The sequence below is a fragment of the Aphanomyces invadans genome (genome assembly GCF_000520115.1).
Source record: "Aphanomyces invadans strain NJM9701 unplaced genomic scaffold supercont1.5, whole genome shotgun sequence".
NCBI classification, from domain to species: Eukaryota; Oomycota; class Saprolegniomycetes; order Saprolegniales; family Verrucalvaceae; genus Aphanomyces; species Aphanomyces invadans.
Genome location: NW_008580150.1, coordinates 881,896 through 900,767, shown reverse-complemented (window position 1 = coordinate 900,767; position 18,872 = coordinate 881,896). Strand labels below are relative to the sequence as shown.

At 54.4% G+C, this 18,872-nt stretch overlaps 11 protein-coding genes across 12 annotated transcripts; 5 read left to right on the top strand and 6 right to left on the bottom strand.

Moving 5' to 3' along the window:
- Window positions 1-1,169: 1,169 nt before the first annotated feature.
- On the bottom strand, window positions 1,170-2,630 carry H310_03328 (hypothetical protein; the record flags this gene model as incomplete). Its single annotated transcript, XM_008867139.1, has 3 exons — window positions 1,170-1,665; window positions 1,792-2,124; window positions 2,170-2,630. 3 exons carry the CDS (start codon window positions 2,628-2,630, stop codon window positions 1,170-1,172), a joined length of 1,290 nt encoding a protein of 429 aa, XP_008865361.1.
- Window positions 2,631-2,697: 67 nt separating this feature from the next.
- H310_03327 (hypothetical protein) lies at window positions 2,698-3,722 on the bottom strand. The gene is made up of 5 exons (XM_008867138.1): window positions 3,658-3,722; window positions 3,487-3,600; window positions 3,368-3,438; window positions 3,053-3,325; window positions 2,698-3,000 (listed from the first exon to the last, which is right to left on the bottom strand). Exons 1-5 carry the CDS (start codon window positions 3,704-3,706, stop codon window positions 2,821-2,823), a joined length of 687 nt encoding a protein of 228 aa, XP_008865360.1. The 5' UTR covers window positions 3,707-3,722; the 3' UTR covers window positions 2,698-2,820.
- H310_03326 (hypothetical protein) lies at window positions 3,708-4,185 on the top strand. Its single transcript, XM_008867137.1, has 4 exons — window positions 3,708-3,784; window positions 3,840-3,892; window positions 3,937-4,023; window positions 4,079-4,185. Exons 1-4 carry the CDS (start codon window positions 3,757-3,759, stop codon window positions 4,160-4,162), a joined length of 252 nt encoding a protein of 83 aa, XP_008865359.1. The 5' UTR covers window positions 3,708-3,756; the 3' UTR covers window positions 4,163-4,185.
- A 257-nt stretch (window positions 4,186-4,442) lies between these two features.
- On the bottom strand, window positions 4,443-8,109 carry H310_03325 (pyruvate carboxylase). The gene is made up of 2 exons (XM_008867136.1): window positions 6,416-8,109; window positions 4,443-6,360 (listed from the first exon to the last, which is right to left on the bottom strand). Exons 1-2 carry the CDS (start codon window positions 8,072-8,074, stop codon window positions 4,468-4,470), a joined length of 3,552 nt encoding a protein of 1,183 aa, XP_008865358.1. The 5' UTR covers window positions 8,075-8,109; the 3' UTR covers window positions 4,443-4,467.
- Window positions 8,110-8,941: 832 nt separating this feature from the next.
- On the bottom strand, window positions 8,942-9,626 carry H310_03324 (hypothetical protein). Its single transcript, XM_008867135.1, has one exon. It carries the CDS (start codon window positions 9,560-9,562, stop codon window positions 8,975-8,977), a length of 588 nt encoding a protein of 195 aa, XP_008865357.1. The 5' UTR covers window positions 9,563-9,626; the 3' UTR covers window positions 8,942-8,974.
- Window positions 9,627-9,750: 124 nt separating this feature from the next.
- H310_03323 (hypothetical protein) lies at window positions 9,751-11,476 on the top strand. Its single transcript, XM_008867134.1, has 5 exons — window positions 9,751-10,170; window positions 10,227-10,352; window positions 10,404-10,607; window positions 10,654-11,131; window positions 11,187-11,476. The coding sequence occupies exons 1-5, from the start codon at window positions 9,764-9,766 to the stop codon at window positions 11,352-11,354; spliced, it is 1,383 nt and encodes a 460-aa protein (XP_008865356.1). The 5' UTR covers window positions 9,751-9,763; the 3' UTR covers window positions 11,355-11,476.
- A 354-nt stretch (window positions 11,477-11,830) lies between these two features.
- On the top strand, window positions 11,831-12,788 carry H310_03322 (hypothetical protein). The gene has a single exon (XM_008867133.1). It carries the CDS (start codon window positions 11,861-11,863, stop codon window positions 12,659-12,661), a length of 801 nt encoding a protein of 266 aa, XP_008865355.1. The 5' UTR covers window positions 11,831-11,860; the 3' UTR covers window positions 12,662-12,788.
- A 730-nt stretch (window positions 12,789-13,518) lies between these two features.
- Window positions 13,519-14,581, top strand: H310_03321 (hypothetical protein). The gene has a single exon (XM_008867132.1). It carries the CDS (start codon window positions 13,614-13,616, stop codon window positions 14,454-14,456), a length of 843 nt encoding a protein of 280 aa, XP_008865354.1. The 5' UTR covers window positions 13,519-13,613; the 3' UTR covers window positions 14,457-14,581.
- Window positions 14,582-15,266: 685 nt separating this feature from the next.
- On the top strand, window positions 15,267-16,337 carry H310_03320. 2 transcript variants are annotated; one of them, XM_008867130.1, is made up of 3 exons: window positions 15,267-15,316; window positions 15,365-15,791; window positions 16,075-16,337. In XM_008867130.1, exons 1-3 carry the CDS (start codon window positions 15,314-15,316, stop codon window positions 16,308-16,310), a joined length of 666 nt encoding a protein of 221 aa, XP_008865352.1. In that variant the 5' UTR covers window positions 15,267-15,313; the 3' UTR covers window positions 16,311-16,337. The 2 variants fall into 2 exon arrangements, with proteins under 2 accessions (XP_008865352.1, XP_008865353.1); XM_008867131.1 differs by having other exon boundaries at window positions 15,838-16,337.
- On the bottom strand, window positions 16,321-17,412 carry H310_03319 (hypothetical protein). Its single transcript, XM_008867129.1, has 6 exons — window positions 17,224-17,412; window positions 17,065-17,181; window positions 16,920-17,009; window positions 16,802-16,863; window positions 16,550-16,751; window positions 16,321-16,500 (listed from the first exon to the last, which is right to left on the bottom strand). Exons 1-6 carry the CDS (start codon window positions 17,371-17,373, stop codon window positions 16,426-16,428), a joined length of 696 nt encoding a protein of 231 aa, XP_008865351.1. The 5' UTR covers window positions 17,374-17,412; the 3' UTR covers window positions 16,321-16,425.
- Window positions 17,413-17,675: 263 nt separating this feature from the next.
- Window positions 17,676-18,872, bottom strand: H310_03318 (hypothetical protein). The gene has a single exon (XM_008867128.1). The coding sequence runs from the start codon at window positions 18,861-18,863 to the stop codon at window positions 17,748-17,750; it is 1,116 nt and encodes a 371-aa protein (XP_008865350.1). The 5' UTR covers window positions 18,864-18,872; the 3' UTR covers window positions 17,676-17,747.

Here is an 18,872-nt window from a genome sequence, read left to right as displayed (position 1 = left end):
GATCCTCGGTGTTCTCCTCACACGAGAGAAAAACAGCATGGGGTGCTTGCCCTCTCCGTTGCAACGTCTGTCTGTAATTTTGCCAGTCACGATGCTGTTCAAAATGTCGCGTTCGTAGCGTTATCGTGGAGCACAAGTGAAAGCCTGTACGTTATACCTCGTGTCGGCATCGCGTTGGGCACCAAGTCCTTGTCTCCAACATAAACTCAGTGAATATGAATTATCCGTGAACATGCGGGTTTTCTATGGTTATTAGACCGATGTGCCTTTGATGTGCTTCGTGGGGGTCGACGGAGCTGCTCTGTAGTATTTTGTATGCCCTGTACATTGCGATTTGCAACTCCTTCGTCCTGTAATACTTGTGTTGACCCGTCTGACGCGTTCTCGTTGACCGAGTTGCTTCCGTCCTTCGGCAAGTCTGTCCAAACTTTTCTTGTCTTAGTTCGAACCGATTGAGGGGGCCATCGCTTGCGCCGATCTTCGATGATTTATTCCTCTTGGCCAAGCTCTGTGGGCTCTTCCAGCACCGCGCAAGCTGCCGCCGCATCGTTGGTACGATACTCGTTCCCCCTTCACGTGAACTAAATCAAACCTCAACAAGACGATAGCGTCGCACCTAGTGGCCGAACAGCCGCAAGTATGCCATTCATGCAGTTATTGGTAAACTCACAGGAGACTATTAAGTGTAGGGCACGCGCGATGAGACCTCTGGGCGAGAGACTTGCCAAACTCGCAGTGGTTCCCCCAGTACTCTGGCGGCGACTTCGTAGGTTCACCACGACGGTCTAGAGTCGCCACCTATTTATTGAAGTCCATTGCAATACCAACCGCGGAGGACACTCCTGGAGCGTGGCGGCCAGACCAGTGTGAAGGGCCTTGCCAAATCCGCACGCAAATCTATACATGTACAACAATTTGGCCAACTAGTTTAGTTGAACAATGGCGACACAGGCATTTCGTGCCATGGATGTGAGGCATGGTTTGGGCGAGGCTCGACATCGAGCTGCTTGATCTTGTCATTTCCGGCGCAAATGGCCGGCAGTGGCATCGAGCTCAATACGACTGCATGTGTCAGCGCCTACTTCGTGATGCGCTCGCTCACACGAACAAACCGTGAACAGCAAGTAGGCGTGACAATGTAGAGGTTAGTGACAGTGCTACAGTATGTGTTAAGTGATGTTATGGGCTTGCTTCCTGTCATGGAGCCCTTCCGTTGCGGGGTGGTGGTCGGAGATGTCGTCATCGAGTTGGTCGTGTTGCAGTACGGTGGCGTACCCTTCCGGTGGCGCGGCTGGCGCCGCCGTCGTGGCTTTCAGGTACGAGTACCACATGAGGCCGATCGTGGCCACCATGAGCCCCGCACCGTTCACAGCACTCAAATGGTCTTGGAACACAAGCATCGCCATGAGAATCTGCATCACGTCTTTGAGGTTTCCTGCAATGCCAAGGGACAGCGCCGACGTTTTCTTGACGAGTTCGACTTCGACGTAGATGAGGACAAACGACAGGACTCCGCCCGCAATGAGGAAGAGAGAGCACTCGAGCAACAACCACGCGTCTTGCACGAACAAGGACGACGACAGCGCCGGGCCATCCACGCAAAGCGCGATCGGGAGCAGGGACAGCGCGCTCACGGGAGCGATGTGGTACACCACGGTCAACGACCTAGGAAAATGACAATGGTATTCCGGAATGTATGTCTTTCAGTAAAACGAAATTGCATTTAAAAACGTAATAAAACAAAAATGGAAAAAAGTCAGTGGTGGAAAACAGAATGATTGTCAGTCATACTTGTCGCAGCGCGTGTTGAGTTGGTGCATGAAGAATTGCGTGAGGACCCAGCGAAGCGTCCCCAAGATGGACGCGGAGAGCACCAGGACAAATCCGATCATGACGAAATGGACGACACCGTAGCTCGCGAGACCGATGCCGGCAGAGATGACGATGACGACGAACAGCAGCGACGGCGACAACCGTTGCAGCCCGAGGAAGATGGAAAAGACGAGATTCCACACGTTGCCACCAGACTTGACGATCGTGAAGAATGACACGGTGATGTATCGGAGCGACATGCTGGACATGACGATGTCCGCGCCGGTGAAGAGTCCGATCGGAAAGCATAGTCTAGGAGCGTTGCTAGCACACCCACAATAATGCACTGGATCGTACCGCCAGTAGTTACGCGGGGAGACGACCGCTATGGACGTGGGATGCCGCCACATCATGATACGGGTGAGCACCGACTTGATCGACATGTGGATCGCTCCCATGGTAAACACGAACGGAAACCCGCCGTGCCAAACTTTGACAAACCACTTGTTGAACAGAGTCATGCTGATACTCATGGCATACCACCCGAGGATGCAGATCGCAACGTCGAGTAGATGAATGAGGCGAACTTTCGTTGCTGGAACGAGGGTAGATCGTGTCTGCAGCCAGAACTTGAGGAGGATTAAGGTCGACGCGACAAGGAACAGACCGAGGCACAAGTACATGAGCGATGTCGTCATCGCCCCGTGCTTTGAGGACGCAAGCAGTGATGCCGTCGCAAGTGGTTCCACGACGGTCGATAACCCTGTGTCATTCAATGCTTGATGCATCCACTCCGTCACGGAGGCGCGGCGCGACATCCGCGGCGTCGAACGTTAGTTGTTGGAACGACGGTCACGTCAGATGATGGAAATTAAATGACGAAAATTGGGTAAAAATATTGAGAAATTTCCCAATTTCAATTTTCACAACCTCCATCCCACGACGGCTGCCGCCGCATGCGTGCAGAATATCCACCAAGACAGAGCGTCTTCGTGTGATATCTGTACACTAGCTGACTGTGAACTTGATATCGAGTGCCCACGTGGCTTGAATGTGTTGGTGATGGAGGGCGGCGGTGGATTGCGTGGCTTTTGCGGCGAGTTTCTGCCGCTGAACTTCCTTCACGTGGGCTGCCTCACATGGTGACGAGCAAAAGTCATGGCCGTCCTTGTGCACGACGGCTGCCTTCTATGAGACACCACGTCATCGTTCTGCTCGAAGAACACACTTGGTTGTGTACCAACGGTTTGAAGCACTGCCAGCACACCGTCGCCAGGGTGCTTGTTGGTCGTGTAATTGTTTCGGTCGCGATGTGGGAGACTTCTGTCGGCTTTTGTCCGCGCCATTCATGCAGCGCTTCCAAGAATGACTGGTGGCTTTCGTCTTCGTTGAATTCGGGTGCATCCGGCTCGTCGGCCGCGTGGTGGATCAAGGCAGCACTCGTTTCAGTTAGGCACTCAATCCGATCGCGATGAGCATCGTCTTGCAGCGCATGCACCGCTTTCATCACTTCCTGTGGCGTTCATGACAAGATGATGCAAGGCAACAACTGAACCTTGCGCTGTTTCAGGGTTGTGATTCCCATCGTAGTCAGGTTGTCGGCAGTCAGCGCCATCAAATACGCTCCTGCCAACGAAAAGCTTGACCCACACGTGTCTTGGACACGAAACGTACCCGTTGCTCGAGCTTGCCGAAAAGCAGCCTCATGGCCTCCCAGGTGTGCATGGTGCAGCCACGTTACAACGTCGTCCACCGTCCAGTCCGGAACACGTCGTGTTGGGGATTCCCCTGCTTACAATGCGACTGAGATGCCATGCATTCATCGGCGTGAGCAATGCCACGTACTGGATGCTGCCGGCGGGCCGATCTCGGGGCGCAGGACTGGAGTGGGCATCGGCGTAACTGCTGCGACTGTTGGACAATACGCCTCCACCCAACGACGCCATGAACAACGGCCCCGAACACGACCGCGGTGTGCACATGACGAGCCGTTGCCTGCGATCTGTTTACGCATTCCCATCGTATAGACTGGCCATCCCTGGACACGTCGTTCCTTCGAGCGTGCGCTGACGCGAACGAAGTACGTCTTGGTACAATGTGCATCGTGATGACTCATGTCCACAGCGATCGCTGCAAGAGATGCGACGCATGGAACTCCAACGCGACGACATTCGAAACAACTTGGGCATTTCCAAAACCACGATGGCCGAGGTTGGACGCGCACGTTGGACATTCGAGGCGATTCTCACCCAGTCCGTGAATGCAGTGGACAGCCGAGCACCAAGCCCTCGTCGCCAGTGGCGCGCTAGGAGCCCCCACGCATCGCTTGGGAACGCCATCTTCCTCTTAATAGATCTCGTTGAGCGCGAACCATCCTCGTCCTACCCTTCCTGTGATCTCGTCGATTTTTCTGTCGTCGTGTGCAGAAAACCACGTCCGATGCAGGCGCTGTTGTCATGGCGATCCCAGCGCCAACCAGCAGAACAGCGGCCATCGTTCACAGTGTTAAGCTGACAGTGTGACGTGGTAGATGACGTGTGAATCATCCAATTCGCATCCTGCTCACTCCAACGTCATGCATCTCTTGACCGTCGCCGCCGATGGAATGCATCGGCTCACCGTCCGCAGACTACTATAAACATTGGTTCATTCGATTTACACGTCCTTCTCGCCCGACTCGTCGATTTCGACCAAGAGTTCCCCGGCCTTCAAGCTGTCGCCGACAATAACGTGGAGTTCCTTGACCTTGCCCGAAACAGGGGCGGCCACCACCGTCTCCATCTTCATCGCACTCAACACACAGAGCGGTTCGCCTGCTTTGACTTGCTGGCCGCGTTGGACTTTGACTTCGACAATCACACCAGGCATGGGGGCGCCGACCGACCCTGGTACGTTCGGGCTCGCTTTGAGTTTCTCGACCTTGCCAACGCCGGCGTTTGCGTCGGCAACCTTGATCACGCGCTGGCGACCGTTCAATTCAAAGATCACGTCGCGCGTACCGTCCTTCTTGGAGATGCCGCCAACCGCGACGAGGCGGACAAATACAGTCTTCCCATGCTCGATCTGGAGCTCAATTTCCTTGTCCACTTGCAGCCCAGTCAAGAACGTGCGCGTGTCCAAAAAGTGGAGCGACCCGTACTTTTCCTTGAACTCCATAAAGTTCTTGAACACGTCAGGGTACATGGCGTGCGAGAGCACGTCCAGTTCCGAGATGTTGTCCGACCCATACGACTCGACGAGGGCGCGGTGGGCTTCGGTAAAGTCATACGGCTCGAGTTCGGCACCAGGGCGGCCTTCGAACACGGACTTGCCGTTCGGGAGCAAGCGGCCCTTGAGCACCTTGGATCGGAGAGCTTCGGGGAAGCCATGGTGGGGAATGCCCAAGTACCCCTGGAAGTACTCGACGACCGACTTGGGGAAGCTCAGGGTCTCGGCTTGGGCGAGGACTTCTTCTTCCGTGAGTTTGTTTTGGACCAAAAATTGGGCAAAGTCACCGACAACCTTGGACGACGGCGTCACCTTGATGATGTCTCCAAGCAGCTTGTTCGCGGTCGCGTACGCCTTTTTGATCGCGGGCCACTGACCCGCCAACCCGAGTTGGTTGGACTGGAACAACAAGTTGGTGTACTGACCACCGGGCATCTCGTGGTGGTATACGTCGGCCGACCCGGACTTCTGGCCCGACTCGAACGGAGCGTACACGCCACGCATGGTTTCCCAGTAGTCGTTGATCTCGTTAATGTGTTCTGGGTTGATGCCCGTGTCGAGTTCGGTGTTCTTGACCGCAGCAACCAACGCACCCATCGACGGCTGCGACGTCGTGCCTGACATGGCATCCGTCGCGCAATCGACGGCGTCCGCACCTGCGTACGCGCACGCGAGCATCGAACTCACGCCAGTCCCGGCAGTGTCGTGCGTATGAACGTGGATCGGCAAGTCGGGGAACTCGGCGCGAATGGCACCGACGAGGATGGTCGCAGCCTGAGGCTTGAGCAATCCTGCCATATCCTTGATACAAAGGACGTGGATCCCGAGTTTGACCAACTCGCGCGTGTAGTTGAGGTAGTAGTCGAGGTTGTACGGGCCACGCTTGGGGTCTGATACGTCGCCAGTGTAGCACACGACAGCCTCGATGATCCCGCCCGAAGCGCCGACCGCGTCAATCCCCAGGCGCATGTTCTCGATATAGTTGAGCGAATCGAACACACGAAACACGTCCATGCCGGTCTGTTGCGCCTTTTCGCAAAACTTGTACACGACATTGTCCGGGTAACTTGTGTACCCGACAGCGTTCGCACCGCGCAAAAGCATTTGGAACGGAATGTCCGGCACGAGTTCGCGCAAGTTTGCAAGACGTTCCCACGGATCTTCACGGAGGAATCGCATGGCCACGTCAAACGTGGCACCGCCCCACATTTCAATCGAGTACGCGTCACGAAGTGCGATGGCTGTAGCCGGCGCAATCGCTTCCAAGTCGCGCGTGCGCACACGGGTGGCCAGCAACGACTGATGTGCATCGCGCCACGTCGTGTCGGTCAAGAGCAGTCCCTAAATTATCATTAGAGACAAGGCGCACAATTTTTTCGCTGAGAATGGCAGGTACCTTGTGGTCACGCACAGCCTTGGCAAACGCAGCAGGGCCTTCCGACTTGTAAATCTGGCGGAGCGACTTGCCTTGGCGAGCAGGCCCTGCTGGGAGCACGGGGATGATAGGGTCCATCGGACTCGGGGCCGGGCCAGTCGCACCCAAGTCCTTCTCCGGGCCGTTCACGATGGTGTTCCCAATGTATCGGAGCATCTTTTGCCCACGATTGGTGGACTTGGATGGCGCGACCAAGTGCGGGTTATCTGCAATGAAAGAAGTGTCGATGTGGCCCTTGACAAAGTCGGGGTGCGACAGCACATGCTGCAAGAAGCTCTTGTTGGTGGTCACACCGCGAACCCGGAACTCGGACAGCGCGCGCTTGAGCTTACGGACTGCATCTTCGCGTTGGAGCGCATGGGCCGTTACCTTCACCAGGAGCGAGTCGTAGTGGGGCGTGATGTGCGCGCCGACAAAACCCGGGCCATCGTCGAGGCGAATGCCCATGCCACCAGGCGATCGAAACACTTCAATCACACCCGAGTCCGGCTGGAAGTCAAGCGATGGGTTTTCCGTCGTCACGCGGCATTGCATGGCGTGGCCGCGGACACTGATATTGTCCTGGACCAGACCAAGACTCTCAAACGACTCGCCATTGGCGATGCGGATCTGGCTTTGCACCAAGTCGATGCCCGTGATTTCTTCTGTGATGACGTGTTCCACTTGGATGCGCGGGTTCACCTCAATGAAGTAGTGGCGGCCTTGTCTGTCCACGAGAAACTCGACTGTCCCCGCGTTCTTGTACTTGGCCGCTGACGTCAACCGAACGGCGTCGTTGATCATGGCTTCTTCGACCTCTTTGGGCAGCCCCACGGCGGGCGCCGTTTCGAGCACCTTTTGGTGACGACGTTGCACTGAGCAATCACGATGGTACAAGTGCACGACCTTTCCATTGCCGTCCCCGAGGATCTGTACTTCGATGTGGCGAGGCTTGTACACGTAGCGCTCAATGAAGACAGTGCCGTCACCGAACGCGGCCAACGCTTCGGAACTGGCACGCGTAAAGTTCGATTCCAACTCCTCAGCACTGTTCACGACGCGCATACCCTTGCCACCACCGCCCATACTGGCCTTGATGATGACGGGGTACCCCACACCCGAGTCAATAAATTTGCGCGCTTCTTCCAACGTCGACACGGGGCCATCCGTCCCCGGCACGACCGGAACGTTGTGCTTGATCGCGATCGCACGCGCGGCAGTCTTGTCCCCAAACATGGCCAAGTTTTCCGGCGTCGGACCCACAAACGTGATGCCATTTTCTTTGCATCGTTTGGCAAACTCGACATTTTCCGACAAAAACCCATACCCCGGATGCACGGCGTCGACGTGGTTGTCCTTGGCAATTTTCACGATGCCTTCAATGTCCAGGTACGCTGCGACGGGGCTTTTCCCTTTGCCAACCAGGTACGACTCGTCCGCTTTGTATCGGTGTTGTGTGAATCGATCTTCGTTGGAAAAGATGCCGACCGTGCGGAGACCCAATTCATTGCCAGCACGCATGATACGCGTGGCGATTTCGCCACGGTTCGCAGCCATGAGCTTACGAATGTGACTCATATCACGGGTGAGCATCGAGTGCTGCGACGGCTTGGGCTTGATGTGCTGCAGGCGACGGTACATGGTGGATCGCGGCGTCTTCTGCGCTCCGCTCGTCAAGTCGAGAAGTGAAAACTTTAGGATATCCTTTCCTTGGAAAACCTGTTTAAATGAATACATTGCCGCGCCCCGTTACAGATTCAGCCAATCAGATGCCATGGTACTGCATTTCGCACGTTGATTGGTGGATTTGAGACACGTCCAAAATTGCACAAACTTCCGTCGACATCCTATTATCTGGGCATATTCGCCATGTAATCCCCGAAGCAATCAATGCACAATAGCTGGGCACGTGATAATTGTTGATTCTGTTTTGATTTTGTGTAGGTGTCCGTCTCGTCGTGTCGGAATGCGAAAATACAGCAACCGGTCTACACGATGGAGCAGCGGAGGCAGCATCACCCTGTGTAGGAGGACCGCGGTGGCGATGATTCTACTTGATTGGTGGAATACAAAGCAATTAGCCAATCAGATTGCTTTCATACTCGTGAGGCCGAAGCGTCAGACTATGGGCGGTGAATTTCATTCGCTCATGGTGGGATAATATTTTGACAAGTTTCCTACGATATTCTATCGCAAAATGGTGGAATTTTATTCTGGCCAGTATGATTCATATACAAAGTTGGGCCGCTGGCGCTCCGATCAACGAAACCCTTTAAATAAATATGTCGTGGCCTTCCCACGTTTCTTTGCGAACTGACGCTCTTGGCACGACCGCGAGGATGAATCACTCGACGCGATTGGCTTGGCCGCCGTGACTGCGCGTCGTCACCCAAGACTTCACTTCGTACCTTTGCGCATGTGGCCCTGTTAGTGCCAACCTCCCTCCTCATCTCGCTCGAGGCGCGGTGTCGCTCCCGTCTGCCTCAACCAGCTGCTCACAAAACTGTAGCCTGACAAGCCATGCATGTTCAAGGGATTGATCTACAAGACTCGTGAATATGCCACGGCTGACGGTGGTAGAGCGAAGAGGTCGTCGAGCCACGCGAGGGAGTTGCTTTCAACGCTCAAGTCGTCCAACATGCCTGCGTGATTGGGTTCCAAGGCGGGGGAAAAGGGCAAGTAGCTATCCAACGACGCGTTGCGCTCAGCTCTGGCCGTGCAATGCAAACCTTGCGGCGAAACATGACCCGGACAAGCCATTATCTTCACAGATGGGACGACCGCTACTTGCATCGGCGGGATGCGGTGTGGGCGTCGTTTGGCTGTGACAAGATGCAACAGTTCAGGCTTATGCTCGACGAAGTGTGGGTGCCAGTAAACGCAGCCACCGGAGGGAATGTTGTCGCGAATGGGCTTCTTTCGAAACCCGTAGTAATTTAGCTGTCGTTGGAAGCTCGACCATTGCTTGTGGCGAAAATACCGTGGCAGGACGTGCTGGCTGAAGTAGTGCATGCTGTGGAAGTGAATGCACGTTCCGTTTTCAGCCCACGTGACTGCAGTGTCTTCGTTTGCAAGCATCTGCGCAAGAGTTGACAGAAAGCGAGGCTGGTTGGCTTTTGCAGACTGCATGGCGCTTCTCACGGCACGCAAATGGGCGACAACGACGCCATGCCCTAGCAGATCGTGCGACGAGGTGTGCCAAACGTGAAACCGCCAATTCAAGAGCCGGATATCCGGATAAACCTCCTGAAATGGATGTCTGCCTCTCAATCATTTATAAACAGAATGTTGATCCCGACTGCATCCGACGTTGGTCGCATTTTTGGAACGATGTACGAGGTGGTGCTGCATGTGTACGACTTGACGCGCGGCATGGCGCGGCAGATGTCGCCTGCGTTGCTGGGACGCCAGATCGATGGAGTGTGGCACACAGGAATCATGGTGTACGAGAAGGAATACTTCTTTGGAGGCGGAATCCAGGCGATCCACCCGTCCTATGTTGTCGAAACCTACGGTCAACCTGTCCAAGTCCTCCGACTGGGTTCGACGCAAGTTCCGCCTGAAGAATTCAACGCGTTCCTCCACGAAGTGAGTCCTCGGTTCACAGCCGCCACGTACAACTTGCTCACGAATAACTGCAACAACTTTTCGAACGAAGTTGCGCTATTTCTCGTTGGCAGCGGCATACCCCAGCACATCTTGGACCTCCCGAATGAAGTCCTGTCGACTCCCATGGGGTACATGCGCCACACCCTGGCTTCCTCTCGTGATTTTGCGCTTCCTTTTCACGTAGTGCCATGTTTCGCCCGATGATTGAGCAAATGCAAGCAAATATGGCTGTCAACGTTCAGTCGCACGGCGGCGGGAATCCGTTTCTTGCATCTACTTCACTTCCCCCTCCTCCATCTCGTGCTGCTGCGTAAGTTGATATCACGTGTTGTTGGCACGCCGGTCTCACGTCGGCATGTAGATCCGTACCTGGACCGTCACCGTTCAAATCCCTCGACAGCTACGTGCGACCTGTCGTCTCTGGCGAGCCTACTCTGCACTTCGATCGCATCCTTGCAAACGTGACGGCCTTCCATTCGTTTTCAGCGGAGGAACTTGCCGCGTTTCAACGCTTGGCGACCCATTCCCCAGCCAGTTTGGACGCCCAAGTCATTCAGGTCGACAGGTATCGATTTTCCGACCTCTGCAGCCTAATCCATGTCTCTGTGTAGATCGCTTTGGTGGCAAGCGCTTGTCCCCGTGCTGACGCAAAACACTAACCCCTTCATGGCATTGTGTCTGCTGCGGGCAGTTCTCGCCGCCGAAGTCGCGCTTAATGCGCCATCCACCCCCGACGCGGCGTCCTCCGTCATTGCATGGCTAGTGGATCACGTGGATCAAGCATCCAACAACTCGTCGTTTTCATCGGCGCTCCGCATCGTATACCTGAGCTCGTTTGTCAACCTCCTCGCGGCGCCATCGACTTCGACGCTGCTCGCACCTCATGCGCTTCGCTTCTTGCCGTTTGTGTGGTCGACGTGGCACCAGCTCCCGCCTTCCCATCCAGCCGCAACTGTCGCTGCTGCCGCTGTCTTCAACTTCACTCGATTGTCGGACGTGGCGTTGGACTGGACAGTGCAGTTTACTGTCGTCGGCGGAATCGCGGAATCGCTGGACGTGTATGCATCGACCGACTCTATCAATGAACAGGTAATCAATCGTCTGGATAGTTCTAGTGGTCTTGTTAATACGGGTGCTTGTCTAGTCGGTGGAGCGGTTGATTGCAGCTCTGGGACGGTTGCTGCAGCAATGTCCTTCAGCGCGCCCGCTGGCCGGCGAAGTAGGTCTCGTCCACGTCTTGGCACGGCTCAAACCAAGGGTGGCGGCCACGACGCATGCTGCGCTGGCTGCTCATGTATTATCGCTGATCTGACAGGATTGCATGGAACGATTCCCCACTCGAACGACATTCTCCTTCATATCTGTGCCTAAGCTAGGAGGGATGCATGCCCATCAATATTTCTACCATCTTCTATCGAACCAATTCGAGTTGCTTTATTTGCATGGTGGCCGAGAGCTGCACCGACGACGGCCATGTGTCGGGACATTTACAGGTCATTGCCACTCGCGAAGACGACACCATTGACGCTGGCTGAAACTTGAGAAGGGCCATTGGCACCTACGTTTCTTGATTGCTAGCAGCCTACTACACATTCATCCCGCGCGTGATGTCCAGCGAGATTGGGAGCGACAAGATGGCGCAACTGCCACCCTGGTACATGAATCGCTCAATGCGTGTGTTGTTGAAATATTTTTTTAACTCATTGAAGTCAATATTAAAATCAAGTTGGAATGTTGTCAATAAATGAATCCTGGTATATGAGAATTTGTAAGGAATGAATTCAGGTCGTGGATTTCGTGATACTTACTCGGATCGACATGCGGGTCATCAAGGCGTACCTTGGGAAGGTCAGGCAGGGCCATCGCAATCGGAAGGCGACGAAGGCTCTGCAGCAGAAGAAGGACAACGTGACGATGATCGTCAACAACTTTGAGGCTCTGTCGATCTCGGACAAAGAAGCTGTGATCACGCGGGTGCTGGCAAACCACAAGAAGGATTTCAACCTGGAAAAGCACTTTGCTGACGCAGACGTGAACCAGGACGGGAAACTGACTGCGGTCGAGTTTCATTCGTACATCTCTTCACAGTTCTTGCCCAAGACGTTGTCGACATCGCTTGGGCATAGCTCGTTGGAGCCCCCGACGGCGCATCAGCTGCGTCTTGTCATGCTCGCTTCCGGCATTCCGTTCATCGGGTTTGGCGTCGTGGACAACCTCATCATGCTCTTGGCAGGCGATTTCCTTGAAACCAACATCCGGCTCATGCTGCCGATCTCGCTCGTTGGGGCCGTCGGTCTTGGCAACTGCGTCGCCGACGTTGCTGGGCTCAGCCTCGGCGGGGTCATCGAGTCGTTTGCTCGAAAGCTAGGCATCCAGGACCCCCAGTTGTCATCGACTCAAGCTCGCATGCCACATGTCCGTGCGATCAGCTATGCTTCACAGGCAATCGGAATCTCTTTCGGATGCCTCGTCGGGATGTTCCCGCTCTTATTTATGAACTTTGACGACGAGGACGAAGACGAGGTGAAGAAGGCCGTGAAAAAGCGATACCGTGTGCGCATGTCTGCGCCGCCAGAGCACACCGCCGAAGAAGATGCGATCGATGCCGCACTGGAGTAGGAAGCCAAGCGCTTTCGACCAAAGCACGTCGACTTTCTTCAGTAGTTGGTCATAAACGTACTTGAGGGGCAATGTAAATCCTTCCAGAATGGGACTACGTACTGTCCACCACCCTGCTCACGAGCTCACGTCCACCAATGGGTCAACTCATCATGAACAAAGCTCTCGGTGCCGTGAGGTCCCTCAAGGATGACAGTCGACGTTCATTGCTACTTTTATCCCCTTCTTTCACCCGACAAACTCATGCAGTGCGCAATGAGCCATTGCTCGATGTCGTCGAACGCTTTGAAACGAGTTTGCAGTTTCAACACCAAGTAATGCCCTTCGTGCCATCCGACAGAGACCTCCACGGGAATTTGCTGAATCGACCCAAGTTGCGAAGCACCCGGTACCCATTGAGGCGATCCCAATGGCTCCATTGGTCTGTCCATGTGCCATGCTACACCCAGCATGACTGTCGAGCAGCATGCCTTGAACACGAGGGTTGAATCTCGGCCGTGTGGAAAGCTGACTGGATAAATCAGCACACGGCCACGATGTGCTTCGAGGACGTGGTTGGATTACGAGGCTTTTGGGGGTGTCACCGTTTCATTGTCATCGCTTAACGACCTGGGCGATCACCAGGCGATCGATCATGCCCTGTCACCGGCGCACCCACCTGCAGTTCCACTTGAGGGCGTTGATAATCGAAGGAAAGCAGCGTCTCCGCCACTGCCATTGCCGGTGGTCGCGCAGCTCCGCCGAAACAGTCGGCGATTTGAAACTGTCACTTTCTCTAATTGGTCCGGTGGATCACTATCAACCAATCAAATCGCGTACTCCCCATCGCCTCGCACCTGACAGCGAAACCAACTCCTGACCGAGCCAACTCCCCACCTCCTCACGCGACGGCAGCCATGGTCGCTGATAGAACAAGCTGCCAAGGGCACACCAGTTTGAGATTTCAACCACCATGTCCACTGCCTCCACTCCGTCGTCGCCGATGTCGCACGACCTTCCGTGCACGAAGAAACGAAAGGTCGGAGTCCCCAAGTTCCTTCGCTATTTGTACCAGATCCTGGAGAAGGAGGACAGCACGGTGATTGCATGGGCGAACGGCGGGTCGTCGATCCAGATCCTTGACACAGATCGCATGGCCCAGTATATCCTGCCAAAGTACTTTAAGCACTCCAAATACGCGAGCTTCCAGAGGCAGCTCAACTATTTTGGCTTCCGCAAGTGGACCAAGTCTCAAACCAACATCTGCACTTTTTCCCACCCCGATTTTCGCCAGAATCGCCCTGACCGACTCTACCTGATCAAACGCAAAAACAGCCCAGAGACCTCAAGGAAGAAGCTCCCGACTGTGAAGTCGTCATCCAGCACACACACTCCCATGGCTTCCATCAGCAACAACAACAATTCCGCGATGCACTTCCGACCGTCCCACACACTCATGCATCTGAACGCGTTGCCAGACTTTCTTAGCGCCACGACATTGTCGGGAACGACCCCCAGCTCGTACCATCGCATGTTTCCATCCCCCACAGATTTTGACAAGAAAGACTTCAAGCAGCAACAGCAGCCGTACTCGATGGGCGACATTGAGAACCTCCACATTCAAACGGACGGACCGAACTTTCATTTGCTCGACATGAACTCGATCTTTGCGCCGACGCCGCTGCTGCCGGATATGAAGGACGACCTCTCCACCACGTCCAACCAGTTTGATTTTGACATGAACTGCGCTTGGCTGGACAATTTCAACCCGACCGACTCCGTCACCAACGCATTTGGCCAGCCCGAGTATGCGTAGCCATCCATCCCATCTGCATTTTATCAAGTAGTACACAACTCGATAGACAAACTAAATCATGGTTATATCCCAAATCGACACGAGCTTTGGCGATTCATACATCCGCCTCAGACGTTGAGCTGCCAAACTTGACGCGTGTTCGTTGCCCAAGGCCACGTGAGCGACCGAGCGTTGTGTAATGAAGAAGTTGGGGCGAAACTTTCGGGCCTCCCTATGATTCGATCCCAAAGTTGCCTTATATTTGAATGACCAGCGACTTTGACGAGGCAACTCCGATCGCTGCCTCGAATCTCCTTGTCGTAGAAGCTTCGCAGCCAGGTAGCCATGTACCACTACAAGGAGCGCCAAGGCAGTGCCGACAGTAGAACGAAGGCCTTCCAGTCCTCCAAACCTACCAACCTCCTCCTATAATCTCTACATTCATAGCATCTTCTTCGATTGCTCCCCGTCGACAACGATGCCAGGGATATTGAAAAGCAAACTCGACTTTGTACGTGGGCCATGATATACGGCATATACGACGATCATGGCAAACCTCTGGGGCGATGCATCATCTAATCTAGTCTGGCGTCGCGATGCTAACAGCCGCATGCCGCTCGAGAAATTTACAAACTTGGGAATTGTCATGCTACTAGCGAAAAGTGGTCAAAATTGCCCAAGAGTGTTGTCTTGATACTGGTCGACTTCAACTCATTCTTCCAATCAGGTTGAGGACTGAACAAGCCAATCAAATGCTTCTACTCAACTTTATTGTCCATATTTTAGCCAATCCTACCTTAACTCGCCCCCACCGTACAAACCCATTCGATACCAATTCTCACCAACAAAACTCGCTTGGGGCTCACACCGACGGCACAATGGTGCGTGACCGCTCCTTTCCGAAGGAGTGAGCTGATGATGGTATCTAGGTGATGAACAAGAGCAGCAAGATGCTCAACTACATCAACTACCGCATGAAGGTGACACTGGCCGACGGACGGACGCTGGTTGGTACCTTCATGGCATTTGACAAACACATGAACTTGGTGCTCGGGGACTGCGAAGAATTTCGAACGCTCAAGAACAAACTCAAGGGTGCCGCTGCCTCCGTCAAGGAAGAGCGAGTTCAGAAGCGTATGCTGGGCTTGGTGCTTCTCCGTGGCGAAAACGTCGTGTCGTTGACGGTGGAATCCCCCCCTCCTGCGCATGAAGCAGAAGGGTTGGGCAACATGGGTCCTGGCTTTGGTCGGGCGGCAGGTCGCGGATTGCCTGCTGCGCCCATTGGCATTCCCATGGGCTTGGCTGCCCCCATGCGTGGAGTTGGCGGTCCTGCTGGCATGCTGCAGCCTGGTCAAGGTACGTCTACGTCCACTCCCACAACACTTATTGGCAGCACTCGCAGCAACTCGAGTTGGCAAAGAAGTCGATGGCATCTCAACCCCTTCCACGTGATTGCAAGGAACAGATAACAGACAAGCTTCACAGCTTGGTTGACGCTCCAAACTTACTACCAAAAAACTTACTACGATTGATCTTAGTATGATGGAAGAGGGCCATTCCGTTACTCTCAACGTCGTTGCGAGTGCTGCCATGGCCATCCGATCGTTCTAACCATCTCACACCGCTTTCTGTGTTCTAGTGGCTGCCCAAGCTCCGGCACAGTCTTATGGCCGTGGTATCCCTCCGCGAGGGCCTCCCCCTGGGATGCTTCCTCCGCGCGGTCCACCGCCACCGGGCATGTACCCTCCTGGAATGATGCCTCCTGGAATGATGCCTCCTGGCATGCTTCCTCCAGGAATGCGACCCCCCCCAGGGCTTAGCATGCCGCCGCCTCCAGGTGGCCCTCCAATGATGCGTCCTCCTCCGGGCCAATAATTACCAAACCCATTGTTTTTCAACGTGGTTTCGTGTTGTTTATGTCTACCACACGTCCATTCGAGGCAGTTGCGATCCATTTAGCACATGAGAGACTACTTCGACAGAAAACAACTCACACCAACGGTGTCTTTTCATCCGCGACGGCACCGACGACCTTAGCCGGCTTCTTGAGAAAGTTGTCGGTAATCTATCGAGTAGCTGCATGAAATCGATGCGAATCACACCAGTCGGCGTACCCAGAATTGAAGCGCGTTCATCAGGCATGGACACGCGACCATGACGAAGAGGAGCTCAACCTTGGGGTAGTTGGACAGCGGGTCGAACAACCAGTTGCCAAAGTCGTTGAGCGGAGCCGAAAACGCATAAATGAAGCGCGCGATGACGAGCTTCGCCGTCAAGACAATCGCAATCCAAGACAGGAGCTGGGTCAACCACACTCTAGCACGCCAGACGGTTCAGTTCGGGGGTGGAAAGATAGGGTGAAGCACCTCGTGCGGATGGGATTGCCATAGTACCCGGGCACTTGGAGCCACGTCCAGTTGAAGTGCAGCTGATGGCGATCCATGAACAAGACTGTGGCAGAGGGACGGTGATTGGTTTACATACCGCGGCCGCTACGGTCGTGCGCAAGAGAACCCAGTTGAGAAGTACACCCAAGCTCGTGTCGAGGGTAAAATTGATGAAGTAGAACGAGCACTAGCATGATCGAGAACAGGTTACGAATCGACCTGGGCACAGGAGTGGGTTTTACTTCGTCCTTGGCATCGTCAGACTTTGAAAGCTTGACTAACATGATTGCGATGAACAAGTTGGCGGCGTGCGCGACACCGGCACCGATGGCTTGCTTGGACGCATCGTAAGCCCATACCTACAATGGCATGAGGACCTGGCTGACCATCAAGTGAGAAACCTGGAAGGGCCGCTGGGGCTTTTCGTACGCACGCTTCAGCACAAGTACCGAGAGACCAACGATGCCAAGGCCTACTTGGACCAGCGTCTCGAAGGTGCCGCTGATGAGTTTGCAGTTGTTTGCTTCGTGGACGGTCTGGTTGACGGACATGACGACGCGCAAGGGAAAGTCGTGACTGGGATGACGAAGGTGCTGGTCGATCTGATTGGCTACCCCTTTGTTAATCAAACAATATTCTATCATCTAGTTATTTGTATGCTCCCAATTCCTGGCAAATAGTATAAATATACCAACGCTCTGCTCCAATGCTCTGCTTCGTGAAATTGAAAAACGATTCTAAAGAAAAGATATTTATAAAATTTCGATGACATGTCATTACACTTGACCAAGATCAACTCGATTGGACTCCAGTAATTAAACAACTACTAGTAAATGATGAAAAATCAAAAATATCCAAAACTGCAATTTTTCCATAGATCAAGATATTTTCACAGCTAACGAAGGTCCTGTTTACATTACGTGCTCTACGATGACGGTGCATACACAAGGGCCGCGGCACAGCGGCGGCGCGCCGTTTGCATAGACGAAAGCTCGGTCCACTTGTTGGTGAGGGTGTCGTACAGATAGAACGCCTTCGACCACACGCCTTTGGTAATCCCTCCGTTCACGTACACAGTGTGTCCGAAAGCATTCGCGTCAAAACAGAACCACTCGGCGAGCGGCAGTGGCGCCAGCGTCGTGTATGAGTCAGCAGCCGGATCGTAACGAAGCACCGATTTGCCATGGAGAAATACAAAGATGAACGCACCGACTGTGACGGCGCTGCAAGGACCAGCCGTCGGAAGCGGCGCTTTTCGCGTCCACGCATTGGTCGTTGGATCGTAAGACTCCACGGCGTCGCTGTACCATTTCTTGTGCTTGTCATCGTGGTCGTCGCCGTTTCCGCCAAACACATACAACTTGCCGGCAAAAGACGTCGCCCCGAGGAGGCGACGAGGCACTTCCATTGGTGTGCATGTCGTCCACTTGTCGTTGTCGATATCGTATTGCTCCAAGACTGGTGAACATTTGGATCCATTCACCCATCCACCCACGCAGTAGATGCACTTCTGTTCAGGCACGTACACCACAGCGAGAGCATGTCGGTAGGTGGTCATGGGGGCAATAGCAGTCCACTTCTCGCCGGGGATCTCAAGTTTCTCGCACGTGGCAAGGTTGGAGCGAAATCCACCCCCGCCAAGGATATACAGAGTGTTCCCAACGCCGACGGCACCATGACTGCCGCGGTTTTCCTGCATCGGCGGGGCCACTTCCCAACACTTGCGGTGAAGAGAGTATCGTTCTACCGACCCGAGCGTTCGTCCACGCAAACGTCCTCCCGTCACGTAGTAGTATACGTTTGTCACATCTGTCTGGGTGTTGAGCAAAGCCGCATTCACCTTGTGCGACGCAAGGTTGACAGCACAGTCTTTGAGATGGCGAAACAACTTGTTGCGCGAAGGAAACGAGCTGTCTCCACAGACATCACACGTCAAAAGAGGGGCCTTATCGGGTGCTGGTTGCGGCGACTGTGGAACAGCCGCTGCATCCCGAGCACTCCCAGCAGCATCGTCCACCTTGCGGATCTTCTTGGGCGGCATGCTGGATGA

Bases quoted from the DNA above. Each gene is read 5' to 3' on its own strand.
- H310_03327 (XM_008867138.1), bottom strand. From the start codon at position 3,706: ATGCCCACTCCAGTCCTGCGCCCCGAGATCGGCCCGCCGGCAGCATCC. The intron at 3,601-3,657 runs GTACGTGGCATT...CATTGTAAGCAG, and splicing joins CGGCCCGCCGGCAGCATCCA to GGGAATCCCCAACACGACGT. The intron at 3,001-3,052 runs GTACACAACCAA...GGTGTCTCATAG, and splicing joins GGCAGTGCTTCAAACCGTTG to AAGGCAGCCGTCGTGCACAA.
- H310_03326 (XM_008867137.1), top strand. From the start codon at position 3,757: ATGAACAACGGCCCCGAACACGACCGCG. The intron at 3,893-3,936 runs GTACGTCTTGGT...TCATGTCCACAG, and splicing joins CGTGCGCTGACGCGAACGAA to CGATCGCTGCAAGAGATGCG. The intron at 4,024-4,078 runs GTTGGACGCGCA...CCGTGAATGCAG, and splicing joins CCAAAACCACGATGGCCGAG to TGGACAGCCGAGCACCAAGC.
- H310_03325 (XM_008867136.1), bottom strand. From the start codon at position 8,074: ATGTACCGTCGCCTGCAGCACATCAAGCCCAAGCCGTCGCAGCACTCG. The intron at 6,361-6,415 runs GTACCTGCCATT...ATGATAATTTAG, and splicing joins AGGCTGTGCGTGACCACAAG to GGACTGCTCTTGACCGACAC.
- H310_03324 (XM_008867135.1), bottom strand. From the start codon at position 9,562: ATGCAGTCTGCAAAAGCCAACCAGCCTCGCTTTCTGTCAACTCTTGCG.
- H310_03323 (XM_008867134.1), top strand. From the start codon at position 9,764: ATGTACGAGGTGGTGCTGCATGTGTACGACTTGACGCGCGGCATGGCG. The intron at 10,353-10,403 runs GTAAGTTGATAT...GTCGGCATGTAG, and splicing joins CCTCCATCTCGTGCTGCTGC to ATCCGTACCTGGACCGTCAC. The intron at 11,132-11,186 runs GTAATCAATCGT...GTGCTTGTCTAG, and splicing joins CCGACTCTATCAATGAACAG to TCGGTGGAGCGGTTGATTGC.
- H310_03322 (XM_008867133.1), top strand. From the start codon at position 11,861: ATGCGGGTCATCAAGGCGTACCTTGGGAAGGTCAGGCAGGGCCATCGC.
- H310_03321 (XM_008867132.1), top strand. From the start codon at position 13,614: ATGTCCACTGCCTCCACTCCGTCGTCGCCGATGTCGCACGACCTTCCG.
- H310_03320 (XM_008867130.1), top strand. The intron at 15,792-16,074 runs GTACGTCTACGT...TCTGTGTTCTAG, and splicing joins CATGCTGCAGCCTGGTCAAG to TGGCTGCCCAAGCTCCGGCA.
- H310_03319 (XM_008867129.1), bottom strand. From the start codon at position 17,373: ATGTCCGTCAACCAGACCGTCCACGAAGCAAACAACTGCAAACTCATC. The intron at 16,864-16,919 runs GTATGTAAACCA...GATCGCCATCAG, and splicing joins GCACGACCGTAGCGGCCGCG to CTGCACTTCAACTGGACGTG. The intron at 16,501-16,549 runs GTACGCCGACTG...GCTACTCGATAG, and splicing joins TGAACGCGCTTCAATTCTGG to ATTACCGACAACTTTCTCAA.
- H310_03318 (XM_008867128.1), bottom strand. From the start codon at position 18,863: ATGCCGCCCAAGAAGATCCGCAAGGTGGACGATGCTGCTGGGAGTGCT.